The 16819-nt window shown below is 45.7% G+C and overlaps 2 protein-coding genes across 2 annotated transcripts in view; both read left to right on the forward strand.

The window, feature by feature from the left end:
• LOC112623571 (UL16-binding protein 3-like) overlaps nucleotides 1–16819 on the forward strand; it is a 170391-nt gene that overhangs the window by 139636 nt on the left and 13936 nt on the right. The gene's annotated exons all lie outside the window — the stretch shown is intronic.
• Nucleotides 3707–16819, forward strand: part of LOC112622136 (UL16-binding protein 1-like) — a 25625-nt gene continuing 12512 nt past the window's right edge. The window contains 4 exon segments of the mRNA XM_025381396.1: nucleotides 3707–3764; nucleotides 3844–3918; nucleotides 16035–16388; nucleotides 16639–16785. Coding sequence (XP_025237181.1) covers nucleotides 3707–3764; nucleotides 3844–3918; nucleotides 16035–16388; nucleotides 16639–16785 — 634 coding nt within the window.

A 16819-nucleotide genomic window follows, 5' to 3' on the forward strand; every position in this document is an offset into this window, starting at 1 on the left:
GCGTGTCTGTGTGTGTGTGTGATAACACACATGTATGAATGGTGAATTGATTTCCTGGTTGATTTGCTGTGGAGGGAGACAGGGACTCCAAGGAAGTTTCTTCATCCACCTAGCCTATCATCCCGCCTGACATTCCCTCCTCCCTGTGGAAAGAATCTATCCCAGTAACTGAGGGTTCATTACTGCAGACTTCTCACAGCTCCTCAAACTTCTGTGATATTTGCACTCCCAGGCCTCCTCCTCATGCTTGTCCCTCTGCCAGGTGCCCTGTCTTCTCCCATCTGGACACGCTGTATTCTTTCTATTCCTACAAGAACAGTCTGAAATGCCACCTCCTGAAAAGCCTCCATGCAACTCCCCAGGCAGAATGAATCACCCCCTCTTCTGCCCTCTGATAGCCCCAACCACCTTGAGGACATCACATCAGCAGCAGCAGCCACATGGGTGTTTGTTTCTGTCCCTAGATACTAAGTTCCTGGAAGACAGGAAACAGCCATCACCCACATGTAAACCCAGCACCTAGCACAGTGGCTGCCTTATGATAGGGTTTAAGACACATGGGAAGAATCCAATCATCAGACTACCCCAGGGCTGCTAGAACTCAGAAAGGGATCCCCATAATTTGGGGGATTGGACAAATGTCTTCATTTCTGTTCTATCCAGCACCAACCTCCATGGCTCCACTCATGCTTACTCCTTCCTCCAATTAAGATTGGCCAATCAGGAGAGGGGTAGGGGCAGGAGCAGCTACACCTGGTCTCCTCCACCACCCATGGTGGGGTACACCCTTGGTGGGACCTGATAAGCACAACAGCTTCGGGCCTAGGGGACCTGGAGCCTCCGCAGCCCCACAGAGACCAGGAGGAGCTGTTCAGCCACTTGCAGAGACAGCCAGAGAGTGCTTCAAGGACTGCATGGAGCTCTGGAGAAGTGGGGAGTTCAGGACCCTCTTTTGTGGGGCATGAGAAATTTAGGCAGGATCATGTCTACAAAAGAGGCTGTCACTTTGGCTTATCAATGCTTTCACCTCCCTACCCCTTCCAGATCAGAGTGGGTGCTTTACTTGTTTTTATGGATTATTGTGTCAACAAAAATGAGAGGTCAGAATTACCCTAAATATTTGAAACTTCTTCAAGATTTGACAAATGCACAACATTTTCATGCCACTTCTATTTTTAAGAAGCTGTGGTTGAAGAAACATTTTATTGTATAGCATTGCCCACATTAATGATACAGAATTTTAAAAATCTACATAATGTCATACAACCATGACAAAAGTAAAAACTAAAAAGTAGCAACTTTTTGGACCGGGAGTGGTGGCTCATTCCTGCAATCCCAGAAATTTGGGAGGCCAATGCTAGAGGATTGCTTGAGGCTAGGAGTTGGAGATCAGCCGTGGCAACACGGTGAGATCTGTCTCTACAGAAAATTTTAAAAATAGACCAAGTGTAGTAGCACAAGCCTGTAGTCCCAGCTCCTCAGGAGGCTATGGTGGGAGGATCACTTAAGCCAGGGAGTTTGAGGTTGCAGGGGGTTGAGGTGGTGCCACTGCACTCCAGACTGTGCGACACAGTGAGAGCCTGTCTCAAAGAAAACAACAACAAAACAACATAAGAAATGACAAAGAAAAAATTAAACACAAACGAGCAAATTTGACAGAGGACTTGTGGGACCCAAATGACCAAATCATGCAATTTCTTACTTTTGATATAGTAAGGGGTCTGCTGAGTGTCAGCATTCCCAGAATGTTCCTTCTTATGAAATATAATGTCCTCTGGTGAATCCATTCCTTAGTCCAGGTCCTCCGAGAAGCAAATGGGATTCACATCAGGGGATTTCACTGGTGGAAACCCTGGGAGAACCATTCAGCAGGACACAGTTCTGACACCAAGTGCAGGAGGGAGGGACAGGAGGTTGGGCAGGTGCATCCTACACTACAGTGAAAGGTGCTGGGACAACTGGATGGTGCATGCAGAAGAATGAGGCGGGTCCCCTCCTTACAGCACACACAAAAACTAGCTCTAGATGAATGGCAGATGTCCACCTAAGACATGAAGCTATGAAAGTCTCAGAAGAAAATAGAGCAGTAAATTCTTGTGACCCCGGATTTGGCAAACGCTTAAGTACTGTATGCCAATAGCACAAATGGCAAAATAAAAGGTATTTTAATTTCATTTCATGCAAATGTAAACTTTTGTGCTTCAAAAAGGACTCCATTTAGAAGGTTAGAAAAAGACTTACGGAATGAGGAAAATATTTGAAAATCATATATCTGGTAAGGGACTGGTATCCTGAATATCCAAAGAACTCTTGCAAGTCAATATTCTAAAGTGAAATAACCCAATTTATATATATGCAAGAGAATTGGAATAGACATTTCTCCAAAGTGAGACAGGTATACTGCAGGGTGGTCACAAAAGAATAGAAAACTTTAGGCAGCAGTTTCAGGTAACTAGCAAAAAGAATCTGTTCAAATATCTGCAGAGGCTGTGGGCTGGTAAGATGCTGAAAACCAGAATGTAGACCAAGCTGCCTAAGAATGAGTGGGCCCAACATAGCCCTGGATTTGACCTAGGTTTCATCTAGGACCTCATTATATGCTGATTAACATACTAAACCCACACCAACCAGCTCCCTAGCAGCTCTGAGGATACTCATATTTGGTGTAAAAATGCGGGCACCACAGTTGTGAGAAACCCTCTCCTTTTTCAAAGAATTTTCATGAACATTCCACCCCTTGGTTGAAGAAACTCATAAAGGTGGCAGCCCCAAACCCCCTTGCACCTGCCTCTCTCTTGAGTTCCCCTGCACTCCCTTTACTTGAGTGTGTACTTTTCCTTTTACAATAAATATCCGTTTTTTCTCTATTTTCTACTGGTCCTTGAATTCATTTTCCCAAGCGGTGTCAAGACACCGACACCGGCTGGGGTCACGGTCCCACTGCGGTTTGCGGACTTCCCCTTCCCCACTGACATCAGAAGAATGCAGGCAGGGCGCAGTGGCTCATGCCTGTAATCTCAGGAGCTTGGGAGGCCGAAGCTGGCGGATCACCTGAGGTGGGGAGATGGAGACCAGTCTGATCAACATGGAGAAACCCCATCTGTACTAGAAAAACAAAAAACTAGCTGGGCGAGGTGGCGCATGCCTGTAATCCAAGCTACTTGAGAGGCTGAGGCAGGAGAATCGCTTGAACCCGGGAGACAGAGATTGTGGTGAGCTGAGATCACCCCGTTGCACTCCAGCCTGGGCAACAGGAGAGAAGCTCAGTCTCAAAAAGAAGAAGGAGGAGAAGCAGAAGAAGGAGGAGAAGGAGAAGGAGACGCAGAAGGAGTAGGAGAAGGAAAAGAAGGAGAGAAGGAGAAGGAGAAGTAGGGCAGTGAGCCCAGGAAAAGGTGCTCAGTATCCACAGCCCTCAGGGAAATGTCAACCGCACCCACAAGGGGACGCCTCACCCCGCTGGAATGGCTGACCCCAAACACAGTGAGGGTGGAGGGGGTGGGGCCTGCGTTCCTTACAGGGCAGAGAGCAGGAGACGGGGAGTCCTTGAGTGTGGGGGATGTGTGCGTGTCACCCTCTCCCCATTTTCCTGGCGGAGGTTCCTCCCTTTTCTCTGGCCCTACTTCCTTCCTTCCTCTCCCTTTCTCCTGCCCTCCCTCCCATCCTTCTGTTCCACCCATCCCAAGGTTTTCTCCCCCTCACGACGTCCATGCTTGAGGCCCCCAGCCCAGCAGAAAAACCAGGAGCCCTGGACCGGGAGTGGCGAGGTCTGGGAGGCGACAACTGGAAGCCCCTGCCGGACCCTGGACACTTAGCACCGAGTGAGTCTCAGTCTCCCTCCTGCAGGAGCCCCAGGGCAAGGAGAATGGGGGATCCTCGCGGGGACCACACTGTTAGGGCCCCACGGATCCGAGTGGGACGGTGAGTCCCAACTTTCCGGATTCAAGCGATTCCCCTGCCTTAGCCTCCTGAGTAGCTGAGATCACAGGTGCCCGCCACCACACCCGGCTTATTTTTTTGTTTTTAGTAGAGCCGAGGTTTCACCATGTTGGCCAGGCTGGTCTCGAACTCCTGAATTCAGGTGATCCACCCACCTCAGCCTCCTAAAGTGCTGGGATTACAGGCATGAGCCACCGCGCCCAGCCCATCCTATATTTAATATGCTGCTTCATCAGTGTGTTGAGTTTCAAATTTTAATTGACAAATTTTTCACTGCTGTAAGTGCTGCTTGGTTCTTTCTGTTTCAGATATAACTAGCCTTTTTGACAATGTCTTAATAGTTGCAGTGTGTTTTATTCTTTTATGTCTTTAATGATTTAAGGATACATATTTTGCTATTTTCTTTGTAGTTCTAATATCTGTAGTTTTTCAGGGCCGAACCTACTCTGTGGGATTGACTCAGTCACTTATTGTGGTTTGACTCTTGATATATTCTGCAGGTTTCTGAGCATTTTTGTGGCATGGCTTTTTTACTGCAGGAAGCCTCTGCTGCCTACATGAGGTTGTGTTCTGCAGAGATATTATGTTGGATTCTGTTAAATGCCTGTGGATCTCCACAAACCAGGGATCATTTTTGTTCATTTCTTGGCTCGCACATTCCCGGAGCAGTCAGGTAGAAAACCCTCAGGACAGCTGCAGTGCCGAATCCTCAGGGCAGAGTGCTTTACTGGATTTTACACGCGCAGTGCTGCTCTCGCTGGGCATCATTGTTGCTGCTGTGGCTCTTTGTTAGTTTCTTGGGAGGAGGAGACACTTCAGCAAAAAAGCTTTTAAAACAAGATTTGAAATTATTTTGAGAAAAAAAATTGCCTGGTTTTCTTGCTCTGTTGTTGCTCTGTCATGTGGTGCCTGCCAGTTAGAGCTAAACAGTCACTTTTGTGGTTTCTAGGCAGAAAAATGTTCAAATCACAAGTCAATGTCTAGGCGTCCCAGGAGGTGACTCTGGTAGTGTGTATTTTCATTGCTCATTTGCACTCTTAAAGGTACAATTTTCCTGACTTTTTAACGTTTTCCTAGGGTGCCATCCTGTATGTTAAATTTAAAATTGATGATTTCTTCTCAAAGGTAGTGTTACCATAATTCACACAGTTTAGATATACTATAAAAAAGCATTTAAATCCATTCAATGTTGTTCATTTTCTGTTTGAGTCATAAAATATCTTGTTATGTCTGATTAATTCAACTGAGTTCAGTTTTTAAACAGCACTGCTCTTCTACAATGTGCTACTTGTTGTTAAAACCTAAAAGTCCTAAGTGTTTCCAATAACTGAAAGGGATTGGGTGTTTTACTAAGATATCTATCATAATTATCATAAATTTAAGACTGTGGGCTGATCTTATGAAATCTATAAAGTATAGAAATGATAGGAAGTAAAAATGAATTTAATAGAGTTCTGGCATTAATTTTGTCTAAAAGCCAATGTCCAGTGAAAACATTGTTGTTTTCCTCCCTCTGCAAACCTGAAGCAAGCACTGCTAGAAATGTGGTTTTCTACAGAATTGACAGATTGGTAAGATGATTCATGACTGAAGTAATATCATTCAATTGTTTTATATTTATAGCCTGGGAATATGCTTTATAATATGGCCAAATGTCTGTATGTTTCAATATACTCCCAAAGATAAGAGACTTTTTGTGTGTGTGACACAGTCTTGCTCTGTCGTCAAGCTGGAGTGCAGTGGTGCAATCTCAGCTCACCACAACCTCTGCCTCCCAGGTTCGAGTGATTCTTCTGCGTCAGCCTCCCAAGTAGCTGGGACTACAGACGCGTGCCACCGCACACAGCTAATTTTTGTATTTTTAGTAGAAATGGGGTTCCACCATGTTGGCCAGGATGATCTCAATCTCTTGACCTCATGATCCACCCGCTTCAGCCTCCCAAATGCTGGGATTACAGGCATAAGCCAACGTGCCTGGCCAAGAGACTTAAGCTCCTATGTTCACAGAGGGGTATTGTCTGTAAACTATATCTCAATAAGTAGAGTATTTATAAAAGATGGAGGAGAGAAGACTAGCAGTAGCTGTGTAAGAGAAAAACAATAAGCTTATCTGATCTACAAGGTGCATCTATGAAATGGTAGGTTAAAATATAAACCATTCTCTACCTCCTTGAGACTGTGACTAACAGCCTAAAACAGTACAAATCCACTGGATGAAGACAGGAAAGAAGCTCAGGCTTCTGGCTCCCTCACCCAAATTACCCCAGAGAAACAATGGAAGGAAGAAGGAAACACTTGGCCAACAGACTACACAACAGCAACCCTGGTTGCAAGATAATGACAGAGTATTCTTTCTAAAATATGAAGGAAAAGAACTTGAGCCTAGAATTTTTTATCCAGTCAAATTCTCATTTAAATAAGAAGGTATCCTTTCTGTTGCAGCCATAACAAATTGCCACATACTTACCTGCCTAAATCAGTACATCTTTATTATTTCACAGTCCTCTAGGTTACAAGTCTGAGATGGCTTGTTTGGTTTCTCTGCTCCCAGTTCCTCAAGGTCAAGGTGAAGGTGTCCACCCACTGGGCTCTGATTGGGAGGTTTTGGAAGCCTCTGCTTCCAAGTACATTCAGGTTACTGGCAGAATCCAGTCCTTGGATCTGCGGTACTGAGGTCTCAGCTTCCCTGCGGGCTGTCAGCTGTGACCCTTCCCTAACTCCTAGGGGCCCCTCTCCAGTCTTGCTCATGGCCCCCACAGCTCAGAGCCAGCAACAGTGCATGGAATCCTTCTCATGCTTAGAATCTCTCTGACATCGGACGCATCTTTCTTGGCTCCAGCCTGAGAAAATTCTCTGCTTTATAGAGCTCAAGTAATGACACTGGGCCCACTCAGAGAATCCAGGAAAATCTCTCTATTTTAAGGTCAACTGATTAGTAGCTTTAATTATGACTGTGCAGAGCCTAGACTAGCGGTGCCTAGACTCACAATACCTAGACTAGCGGTGCCTAGTCTCACAGTACCTACACTAGCGGTGCCTGGACTAGGAGCAGCTGGTTTCTCTAGGCCCCTCAGCCCTTATTCTCTCCATCCCCTTCTTCCTGGCCCCCTTTTCTCTCCCATTTCCATTCCCACTTTCATACTCCTTCCTTCCTTGCTTAAAATACTGGATTTTCCTGCGGCTGGTACACTCCAGGCTCAATCAAACAGGCTAAGACAGCGGTTAGTTGTCCTGTCATCAGTGTTTTCTAGAACATATCATTCTGAAAAAGGTACAGGAAACTTGAAGGGGCAGCTTCCGAATCCTGCCCATCATGGTGTATTAGAAATATTTGAAATTATAGAAAACCTGAAGGATATTTGCCTCCTGAAAATCCAAGTTGGAAATAGTTTAAAGGAAGGTACCTCAATAGCAAGAGAAACACAGGAGATGCCACAAGAGAACCGAGGAGGACAAGTGACCAAAGAATCTGTTCCAGATTACTGTTATCTCACAACAAGAGAAATGTGAAGTTAGGATCACAGAAACAAGGAAGTGTAGCTAAGAGTAACCGAGAATTACAGCTAGGAAAGATATCAGGAAAATGGGGCTGGAGGTGGCACGCGAAAGGAATAGGAAAACATGCTGATAGTTCTAAAATTAGGAATAAAATGAAACCATTAATACCAATAAATGTGATACATATTGGTATGAGTCATAGGTAAAGGGCAGCCACCCTGAGAAGAAAACTAGAATATATAACTTTTAACCAACCAAAGAAAACCTCAGTATACTAAATGGAACACAGGTATGGAGGGGGAAATACCAGCAATAAAAAACACAATAAATACACGTGGACCAGGCACAGTGGTTCATGCCTGTAATCCCTGCACTTTTGGAGGCCGAGGTGGGAGAATCGCTTGAGCTCAGGAGTTCAAGACCAGCCTGGGCAATATAGGCCGACCCCATCTCTACAAATATAGAAAATTAGCCCAGTGGGTGGTGCCTGCTTGTAGTTCTGGCTACTCAAAGGCTGAGGTATAGCAAGACGAGCCGCAGACAAAACTCCTCAGACACCACATTAAATAAGGAAGAGGTTTTTTGTTCGGCTGGGAGTGTCGGCAGGCTGTGTCATAAGAGCCAAGCTCCCCAAAAAAGAAATTCTTGGCCTTTTTAAAGGCTTACAACTTTAAGGGGTCCACGTGAAAGGATCGTGATAAATCGAGCAAGCGTGGGAAATGTGACTGGGGGCTACATGCATCAGCTAACAGAACAAAAAGTTTTACAATGCTTTTTTCATACTGTGTCTGGGATTTACAGTAACACAAGTAGTTTAGGTCAGAGGTTGATGTTATTATTATTACTTTTTTTAACTCCTAGGGCCGGGTGGTGGTGCCAGGGTTGTCTGGCTATTTATCTTACTTTGGTTTCTTTCTAGCTTTTTGCTTTCTGTCTCCTCCTGTCTTGTGAACTAGGCAATGTAGCGGGAGGAGGGCAATAGGAATAGCAGTGGTCTTCTTCCTTAACCCCCTCTTTGAGAATTTTCACTAATTAGTGGGAGTTCTTACTTTTATTTTTACTGAGTCTCTTTGTGAGACACAGTGATAGTGTTTTATGTAACACACTTGTGCTGAAGTTTTCTGATGAGCCATGGTAGCTACAAAACCTTTTATCATTTGAAGGAGCAAGCGTAATACACAGGGGAGCAGCAAGCAAGTTTCTATTACCAGTAATACACTTACAATGAGGATTTTAAATTTTTTATAGCTGGAAACTATTTTCTAAATGAAGACCTAGGATCAAGCCTGTGTTAAACCTGTAAAGGCACATGTGTATCAACTTTGTCATGTCCTAAGCAGGTTAGTTTTTTACTGGGTCTTAAAAGCTTATTTCTAGCGAGTAACACAGTATTTTTTAATAACAGAAGTTTTTAAGGGCCAGATGCTTGAACTTGGGGCGTCTGTTTGGGGAAAGAGTTGGTTAAAGTGAAGTTATCTGGAGGCATTAACTCTTTTGCTTCTCAAGGCCATTGGTGTCTTATGTTAGCCTTTTTATAAACATAACATGAAGAAACATCCAGGCTGCAAGCAATGGTTTCAGCCAACTGAGCAAATAGGTTTTGTCTTTTCTTTTCTTTTCTTTTTTTTTTTTTTTTGCTAAAGGAGGAGGTTCTGGTAACTTCTGGTTTATATGTTTCAAGAATGACTGAAAGACTCAGAATTGTTGCTGGGCTGGAGGATCTGGGTTTCCTAAGTAGCATGTGTACAGTGGGGACACCTTATATAGGCGTTTCTTCTAGCATGGTTATGCGGGGGTAACAAGAACAAAACAATGTATAGCATATTCATATCCAGCAAGGACAAAAGAGGTCCTTACCTGGGAAAAAGGTTGAATACAGTGACAGAACAATAGGAAAACAGTATTACAGGAAAACTATTAGTCCTAAGATTTTTAACTACATTTACTTGCTTGATGAGTCCTCAAGCTTCGGCCATGCGTAGACTAGTCAGCTGCCGGTGTGTGACTAGAGCAGGGCTTGTTGTCTCCTCAAGCTTCAGCCGTGTGTAGACTGGTCAGCCTCCAGAGTGACCAGAGCAGGGCTGTCATCCTCAGCAGCAGCTTGGTCTTGTCTCAGGATCAGCCGAGTTGGATGATCTGTGTCCTGCTGGCTGGTCCACTTATCCTGAGCTGCCGGTATTAGCTGACTGAGGGGATCCAAGACACAACACCCGCAACTTTAACAGCAGTGGGAGTGGACAAGGTTACAGTAGAGGGCCCATCCTATATGGGTCCTATTAAAATTAGATTTTACTTTAAACAGAGTCACTAGATTTAAAGGGATGTCAAGCTTACAGGCATTTTTATTTATTTAATCATGAACACTTTGTGTGGCTATTTTTAAAGCTTGCATTTGCTTTTTTAAGGTTAATTCCTTTAGTTTCTGGAGGTCACCTTTAATTTGACTTATGATTTGGGGGTGGCCGACCGAACAAAATCTTATAGGGCAAATACCTAGTTTGTTTGGTGGCAGTGCACCTGACTCGGAGGAGGACCATAGGCAAAAACCTGATTTTATCTTAAATGAATTTCCTGGCAATATTTTTTCAGTAGCTGCTCGAGTGTCCAGTTCATGCGTTCCACCTTTTCTTGAACTTTGTGGCCGATAGGTTGTGTGTAACTTCTATTTTATTTTTAACAGTCTTGTTAAATCTTGCACTATTTCAGCTACAAATGCTGGCCTATTGTCTGACTTTAAAGTTAGAGGTAGTCTAAATCTGGGCATAATATCTTTTAACAGTACTTTAGTCACTTTTTGTACTTTTTCTGTCCTGGTGGGGAAAACTTTAACTTATCCTGAAAAGGTGCAAACAAGCACTAGTCTGTACCGATAGCCTCCAGCACGAGGCAGTTCTGTAAAATCTGTAAGCAGGTTTTCACAAGGTATGGCTCTTTTTCCTGTTTAAGTTTCTTAGAAGAGGGGCTCTTCTCCCCCCGCTGCCTCCCTTTGTAACTCTACTTAGTGACTTAGCCTTCAGTGAGTAATTGGAATCCAGATACAGCAGAATCTTGCTGCTTTTAACTTCTAATGTGACCATGGATTCCTGGGAGCCTAGTCTGCCCTAGTCTTTACATTCTTCAGCTCCTGTCAGCCTGATCAGGTGAGTATTTGGTTCCTCCAAGGTGCCACAGACCTTGGCCGATGGCCTCTTTGTCTTGTGGCCTTGGCCATTTCCTTTATTGCCTTTTGAACATTTACCCTTCTAGTGTCCTTTCTTTTTGCATCTCGCACATTAATCTCTCTCTAGCCTTGTCTGTTTCTTGAATCCTTGCCTAACTTGACTTCTTTCACATTTACATCCACGTCCACGTCCTCTCACATTGTTAATCTCTCTTTTTTTATACTTACTGTTAGTCTTTCTTTTTCTTTTGCTCTTTCCTAGTTGTGTTCCTTGGTCACAGTTAACATACACCTTGGTGGCCACTTTTATAGACTAGGTGGTATTCATGCCTGCAGCTTCTGCTTGATGTTACCCTGGGCTTGCTTTACAAATGAAGTATTCACTATATACTGATTTTCAGCAGCCTCAGGGTTAAAGAGCGTGTAAAACCAGAATGCTTTATAGTCTCTTATAAAACTGACTTAGGCTCTTGTCAGCTCCTTGAAGCATTCCTGAAATCTCTTTTATATGACTTGCTTTTTTTCTACTAACTCTTAGCCTCTGCAGAAGTGCTTCTCAGTACCTCTGCAAACGCTAAGCTGAGTTGCATTCTCTGGGTCTTTTTTCCCCTTTTTCCTAGAGTTTAACAGGCTCTTCTCTTTATATAATTTTTCATTTACTTGGAGGGTTAAACAGGCATACCAAGAGTTAGTGTAAATGTTTACAGTCTTACCTTTACTGAATTCTAAGGCCCGAATTAAAGCATTGAGCTCAGCTTAACGACAGTGTCCAGGGTTACTACCTCATTTTCTGCACTTCTCTCTCCTTGTGGGTTGATGAAGCTGTTCCCGTCCACGTATAGCTCCTAGTCTACTGATGCCCAAGTCTGGTCCTGGAGGTCAGGTCTGCTAGAGTAAACTTGAGTCCAACACCTCTACACAGTCATGCTCTACAGGGCTTTAGCTGCTGGGAGCAAGGTGGCAGGTTCGGGTGCTTCCAGTTTAGTAGATCAATGGTTTGAAAAGGGCTGATAGATGAAAGTCTGTTGCCCCACCCCCTGGATGTAGGCTTGGTCATTATAATAGACAGGTCCTGGTGTCTTCATGAGAGGCATTTACAATAGCTCAAGCAAGAACAGATCTCAGATGACCCACTTGACTATCTTGACTTCCTTCCTTGGCCTCTTGAGGCTCAGATCCTCCCCTTCGAGGTGAGACCTGGGGCATGTTAGCTCCTGAATCTCGTTTCTGAGGGGGCTGTTGGCCTCAGTAAAGCGGAGCAGGCTGGGACATATGGAGAAAGAATTTCTCTTATCTCTGGCGGCTCCTGCAAAACTGCCTTCTCTTGCTGTTTCTGGGACTCCTTTTTTTTTTTTTTTACTTGTCTGCTGGCGAAGCTGCTCTTACTTTTACTTTTGGCTTTTTTGCAATAAGCTGTTAAACAGGGCTAAATTTATGCTGGTTTTGTCTATGTTATATTTAACCATGAGTCAATATAAAGGAATTTGATCTAGGTGCACTGGCTGTCCTCCGACCCCTGTCATCACCTTAAATACATGGCTAATTGTTCTCTGTCTATAGTTCCTTCCATGGACATCCAACACCAAAAGAGGGCAGTTCTAATTCACACAGAGTTCTTAACCTCTAAGGGGTTAACTTAACTCTATAATCTCCTGCAAAACCTTTCTTAAGGTTCTGTAACATGCATTTTAATAGAGTAAGTTTCGATGATTTGATGACTTTCCTTTTTTCTTTTTGAAATTTTTTTAACACAGTTCCTAGCAGAGTGGGCTTACTTTGTGTCTGACCTGTTTTTCTCTCGAGACAAAACAACATTCACACTATAAGAAGGACAGGGTAAAAGATCACTCACTAGTCTAATTCACACTAAATCAAAATCAAAACTAAAACCAAAGTGTTGTTAAAGGCACACCTGTTTGTCAAGCAATTTAAGCCAAGTCAAAATCAGGACCAAAACCAAAGTGCCAATAAAGGCATGCCTGTTTATCAAGCAATTCAAGTCAAGTCAAAATCAAAACTAAACCAAAGTATCAAGTAATTAATTCAAGTCAAGTCAAAAACAAAAACCGAAGTGCCGGTACAGGCACGCCGTGGGTGATCAGGCCACGCTTCCACTCAAATGGAGTGGGCAAGTTCCAAAGACCAGTCTTACCAAGTTTCAGATGTCCAGACTTAAAGTGCCAGTTCCTTCCCAGTGTTCAGCCACTGCCTTGATCCTCCACGGGGGCCTGCTGTGCACTGCTCTGACCGGGGCAATTGCCTACCCGGGAGCGCTCTCTGGATCTGCATCGCATCGCTCAAGCTGGCCAGAGTCCCCTGCAGGGATGCTCCATAGGGCAGGCATAAGCTACCTGAGGGGCTGCTTCGACTGTCAACCATTGACCGTCCGTTAATCACCTCGCTTCCCAGTCAGGGAACCAAGAAATGTAGCAGGATGAGCCACAGACAAAACTCCTCAGACACCGGATTAAAGAAGGAAGAGGTTTTTTTATTCGGCCGGGAGCACCCGCAGACTCGCGTCTTAAGAGCCCAGCTCCCTCAGAAGAAGTTCTTGGCCTTTTTAAAGGCTTACAACTTTAAGTGGTCCATGGGAAAGGGTCGTGATAAATCGAGCAAGCATGGGAAACGTGACTGGGGGCTACATGCATCAGCTAACAGAACAAAAAGTTTTACAATGCTTTTTTCATACAGTGTCTGGAATTTACAGATAACACAAGTAGTTTAGGTCAGGGATTGATGTTATTATTATTACTTTTTTTAACTCCTAGGGCTGGGTGGTGGTGCCAAGGTTGTCTGGCTATTTATCTTACTTTTATTTCTTTCTAGCTTTTTGCTTTCTGTCTCCTCCTGTCTTGTGAACTAGGCAAGGTAGGGGGAGGACAGCAATAGGAGTAGTAGTGGTCTCCTTCCTTAGAGGCCGTAAGATGGCCTGAGCTCAGGAGTTAGAGGCTGCAGTTAGCTATGACCACGCCGCTGCACTCCAGCCTGGACAACAGAGGAAAACCCCATATCTTAAAACAAACAAACAAAAAAGATGGCGTAGCTAAATCCTAAACAGTAATTATCACAATAAAGGTGAATTACTAAACTTATCACATAAATCACTGAAACTCCCAGGTTGGATTTTAAAATATCGAATAATGTACACTATTTTCAAAAGGCAATTAACTGTTAAATGTAAAGATTAAAAATAAAAGGTGTTGTATCTGCCAAGAAAGGCTACTTTGCTTTTTTTGTATTTGTTTCTTTTAGCAACTACAATATGCTTTATTGTCCTTGGAAAGGGCTCAGGGTTTGGCTTTAAATCAGGCTGCACGCTTTTCATCAGTCTCACATCTCTCTCCCCATGCCAGGCTGGCTCCAGCCCGCAATGCTGCATTACATTCCAGGGAGACATTCAGGAGCTTCCAGAAGTCTCTCCTCCTCCTGACCTCCCTGAAGTCCAAGAGTCCCCATGACCCCTGCTTAGGGTCCAGCCCTGGAACTCACCCACCTGACCCACCCTGGACCATCCTGGCACCAGGAACAGAAGCTGGATGCAGACACCCAACTCTGTGCCAGCACCTGTGCCACCGGGGACCTGTAGCCCAGGGTGTGACACACCCAGAGGAAACAGAGGGCCCCCACATGAGTCACCCTGGCTTTCAAGGCTGTCACAGCTCCAGTGGCCTTGCCCCACCCACTTACAACTCCAGGCTATGGGGCTGGAAATACTTGGATCTTGGCTCCCTCTCAGACCCTAACCCTTCTTTTCTCCTCCACTTTCCTTCTGGCCCCCTTATCTTTTCCCATTTCCATTCCTGCTTTCAGACTCATTCCTTCTTTGCTTAAATGCAAGATTTTCGGCCAGGCATAGTGGCTCACAACTTTAATCCCAACACTTTGCGAGGCCAAGGCTGATGGATCATGAGGTTAGGAGTTTGAGACCAGCCTGGCCAACATAGTGAAACCCCGTCTCTACTCAAAATAAAAATAAAAAACGTTAGCCAGTCGTGGTGGTAGGTGTTTGTAATCCTAGCTACTGAGAAGGCTGAGACAGAGGAATCACTTGAACCCAGGAGGCAGAGGTTGCAGTGAGCCAAGATTGCACCACTGCATACCAGCCCGGGCAACAGTACAAGATTCATCAAAAAAATTAATAAAAATAAAAATAAAAAAATTTTTAAAAGGCAAGATTTTCCTCGCCATGGTGCACTCTAGGCTCAGTCAAATCATATGAAAACAGCTGTTTGCTGTCCATCATTACACTATGTTTTCTAGAAGTTTCTATCCTGATAAAGCACTCCAGACTGGTTGAAAACCAAAGTTACTCTTCATTGGAAAATGTTTGTGGACACCCAGGTGGGCATACAAATTTCCAAGTTGTGGCCGGAACCAGTGGCTCACTCCTGTAATCCCAGCACTCTGAGAGGCCGAGGCAGGTGGATCACCTGAGGCCAGGAGATCGAGACCAGCCTGGCCAACATGATAAGACCCTGTCTCTACTGAAATTGCAAAAATTAGCTGGGCACGGTGGCAGGCGCCTATAATCCCAGCTACGCGGGAGGCGGAGGCAGGAGAATCGCTTGAACCCAGGAGGCGGAGGTTGCACTGAGCTGAGATCGTCCAACTGAACTCCAGGTTGAGCAACAGAGAGAAAGGCGGAAGAAAAAAAAAAAAAAAGGGAGGAAAGAAAAGAAAAGAAAAAAGAAACACCAACTAAAACAGGAAAAATGGGCAAAAAAATTTATCAACCTCAATGCAGCCACCTTCAGGCCCCTGGGGATTATTACGACCTCCGCTCCAGCTCCCCTCTGCACCTGTGCTATTCCTCTGAGCCCCATTCACTTCCACAACTCTCTCATTCATTCTCTGGCTCACTCAGCCTCCAACCACGGTTAAATCATGTCAGGCTCACCAGGTGATGGAGAGAAAAATCATCCTCTGTGGGTCTGAAAAACATGCCTGAGTCCTGATGGTGGGTCTTGCTTTCATTTCCTCTCCCTCACAGCACCCCCAGGGCCATGAAGAGGCCAGGGCCTGGGCTCAGAGCTCCGGCTCTCCTCAGGGTGGGCCTGGCATTTGCTGACTTCAAGGAGGGCAGCAGGGCTCACAACTAAAATAGGAAACCTGCCCTGGGTGCTTAGCATGTGCAAGGACAGGGTTCCTTGTAGAATCTGCTCATTTCATCTGTGTTCATAGCATTTGTCATTTTCCACATACCAACATCCATGCCCAGAAAGCTGAAGAACTTTGCACAGGAATATTCAGCCACAGTATCTGCTGACTTCCATGTCTGAATGCATGATCGCTAGATCCCTGCCATTACAGTCACTTTTGGGCCACTTCCATCCCCATTCTGGGCTGGTCTGAGTCTGGTGGCCAAATGCGGGCATCAGGGGTGAGGCAGGAGAGCCCAGGTGTGCACAGAGGCCCCTTTAAAAACCCTCCTGTTCTGCAGGGCAAGCTGCGGCCGCAGGAAGAGGACCCAGCATAAAAGAGCCCAGCGGGGAACTCCGTGGGGGCGATGTTTGCAGCGGGCGATGTTTACTGCCGGGAACTCAGCGGGGGCGATGTTCGCAGCGGGCCGATGTTCGCAGCGAGGCCGATGTTTGCAGCGGGGGCGATGTTCGCAGTGGGGGCTATGTTGGCAGCGGGGAACTCAGCGGGGGCGATGTTCGCAGCGGGGAACTCAGCGGGGGCGATGTTTGCAGCGGGGAACTCAGTGGGGGCGGTGTTCGGGCAGATGGAAACCTGCTGCAGTCCACAACCCCCGAGGTTTGGCCCCAGCCCCCGATTAGGCTCTCACCTGGCTGTCCTGCTCGAGGATCTCCTGCCAGCCTCCTTCTGCCTTCCTCCTGTTTCCCCAGTCACTGACCCAGGTCACCCAGCCTCAGGGGTGGTGCTGCCAGGGTCTTCCCAGTGGCCTCCTCCCAGGACTAACCCGGGTTGCTTGTCCTCAGCCCTATGCATGAGAGGCTCTTTTCACGCACAGATGCCCAGACCCACCAAGCTATGCCCCTCCCAAGTCTGAGAACAGCTCACCCCTCTGTGTCTGTTGTCAGGTAGACCACTCTCCACGTGGCCCCTCCTGGACAGTGGCTCTAGTGCATCAGGCCAGAACCTTCTAGGTTCCTGTGTCCCTGCTCAGTCACAGAGGTGGCTGCCCTCCCATGACCGTGTCCTGAAAGCAGAGACAGGCCCTGGGCTTGGTCCAGGCCTCCTCCTCTTTTCCACAGCTTCAGG

Source organism: Theropithecus gelada, chromosome 4 (assembly GCF_003255815.1).
Source record: "Theropithecus gelada isolate Dixy chromosome 4, Tgel_1.0, whole genome shotgun sequence".
In the NCBI taxonomy this organism is placed as follows: Eukaryota; Metazoa; Chordata; class Mammalia; order Primates; family Cercopithecidae; genus Theropithecus; species Theropithecus gelada.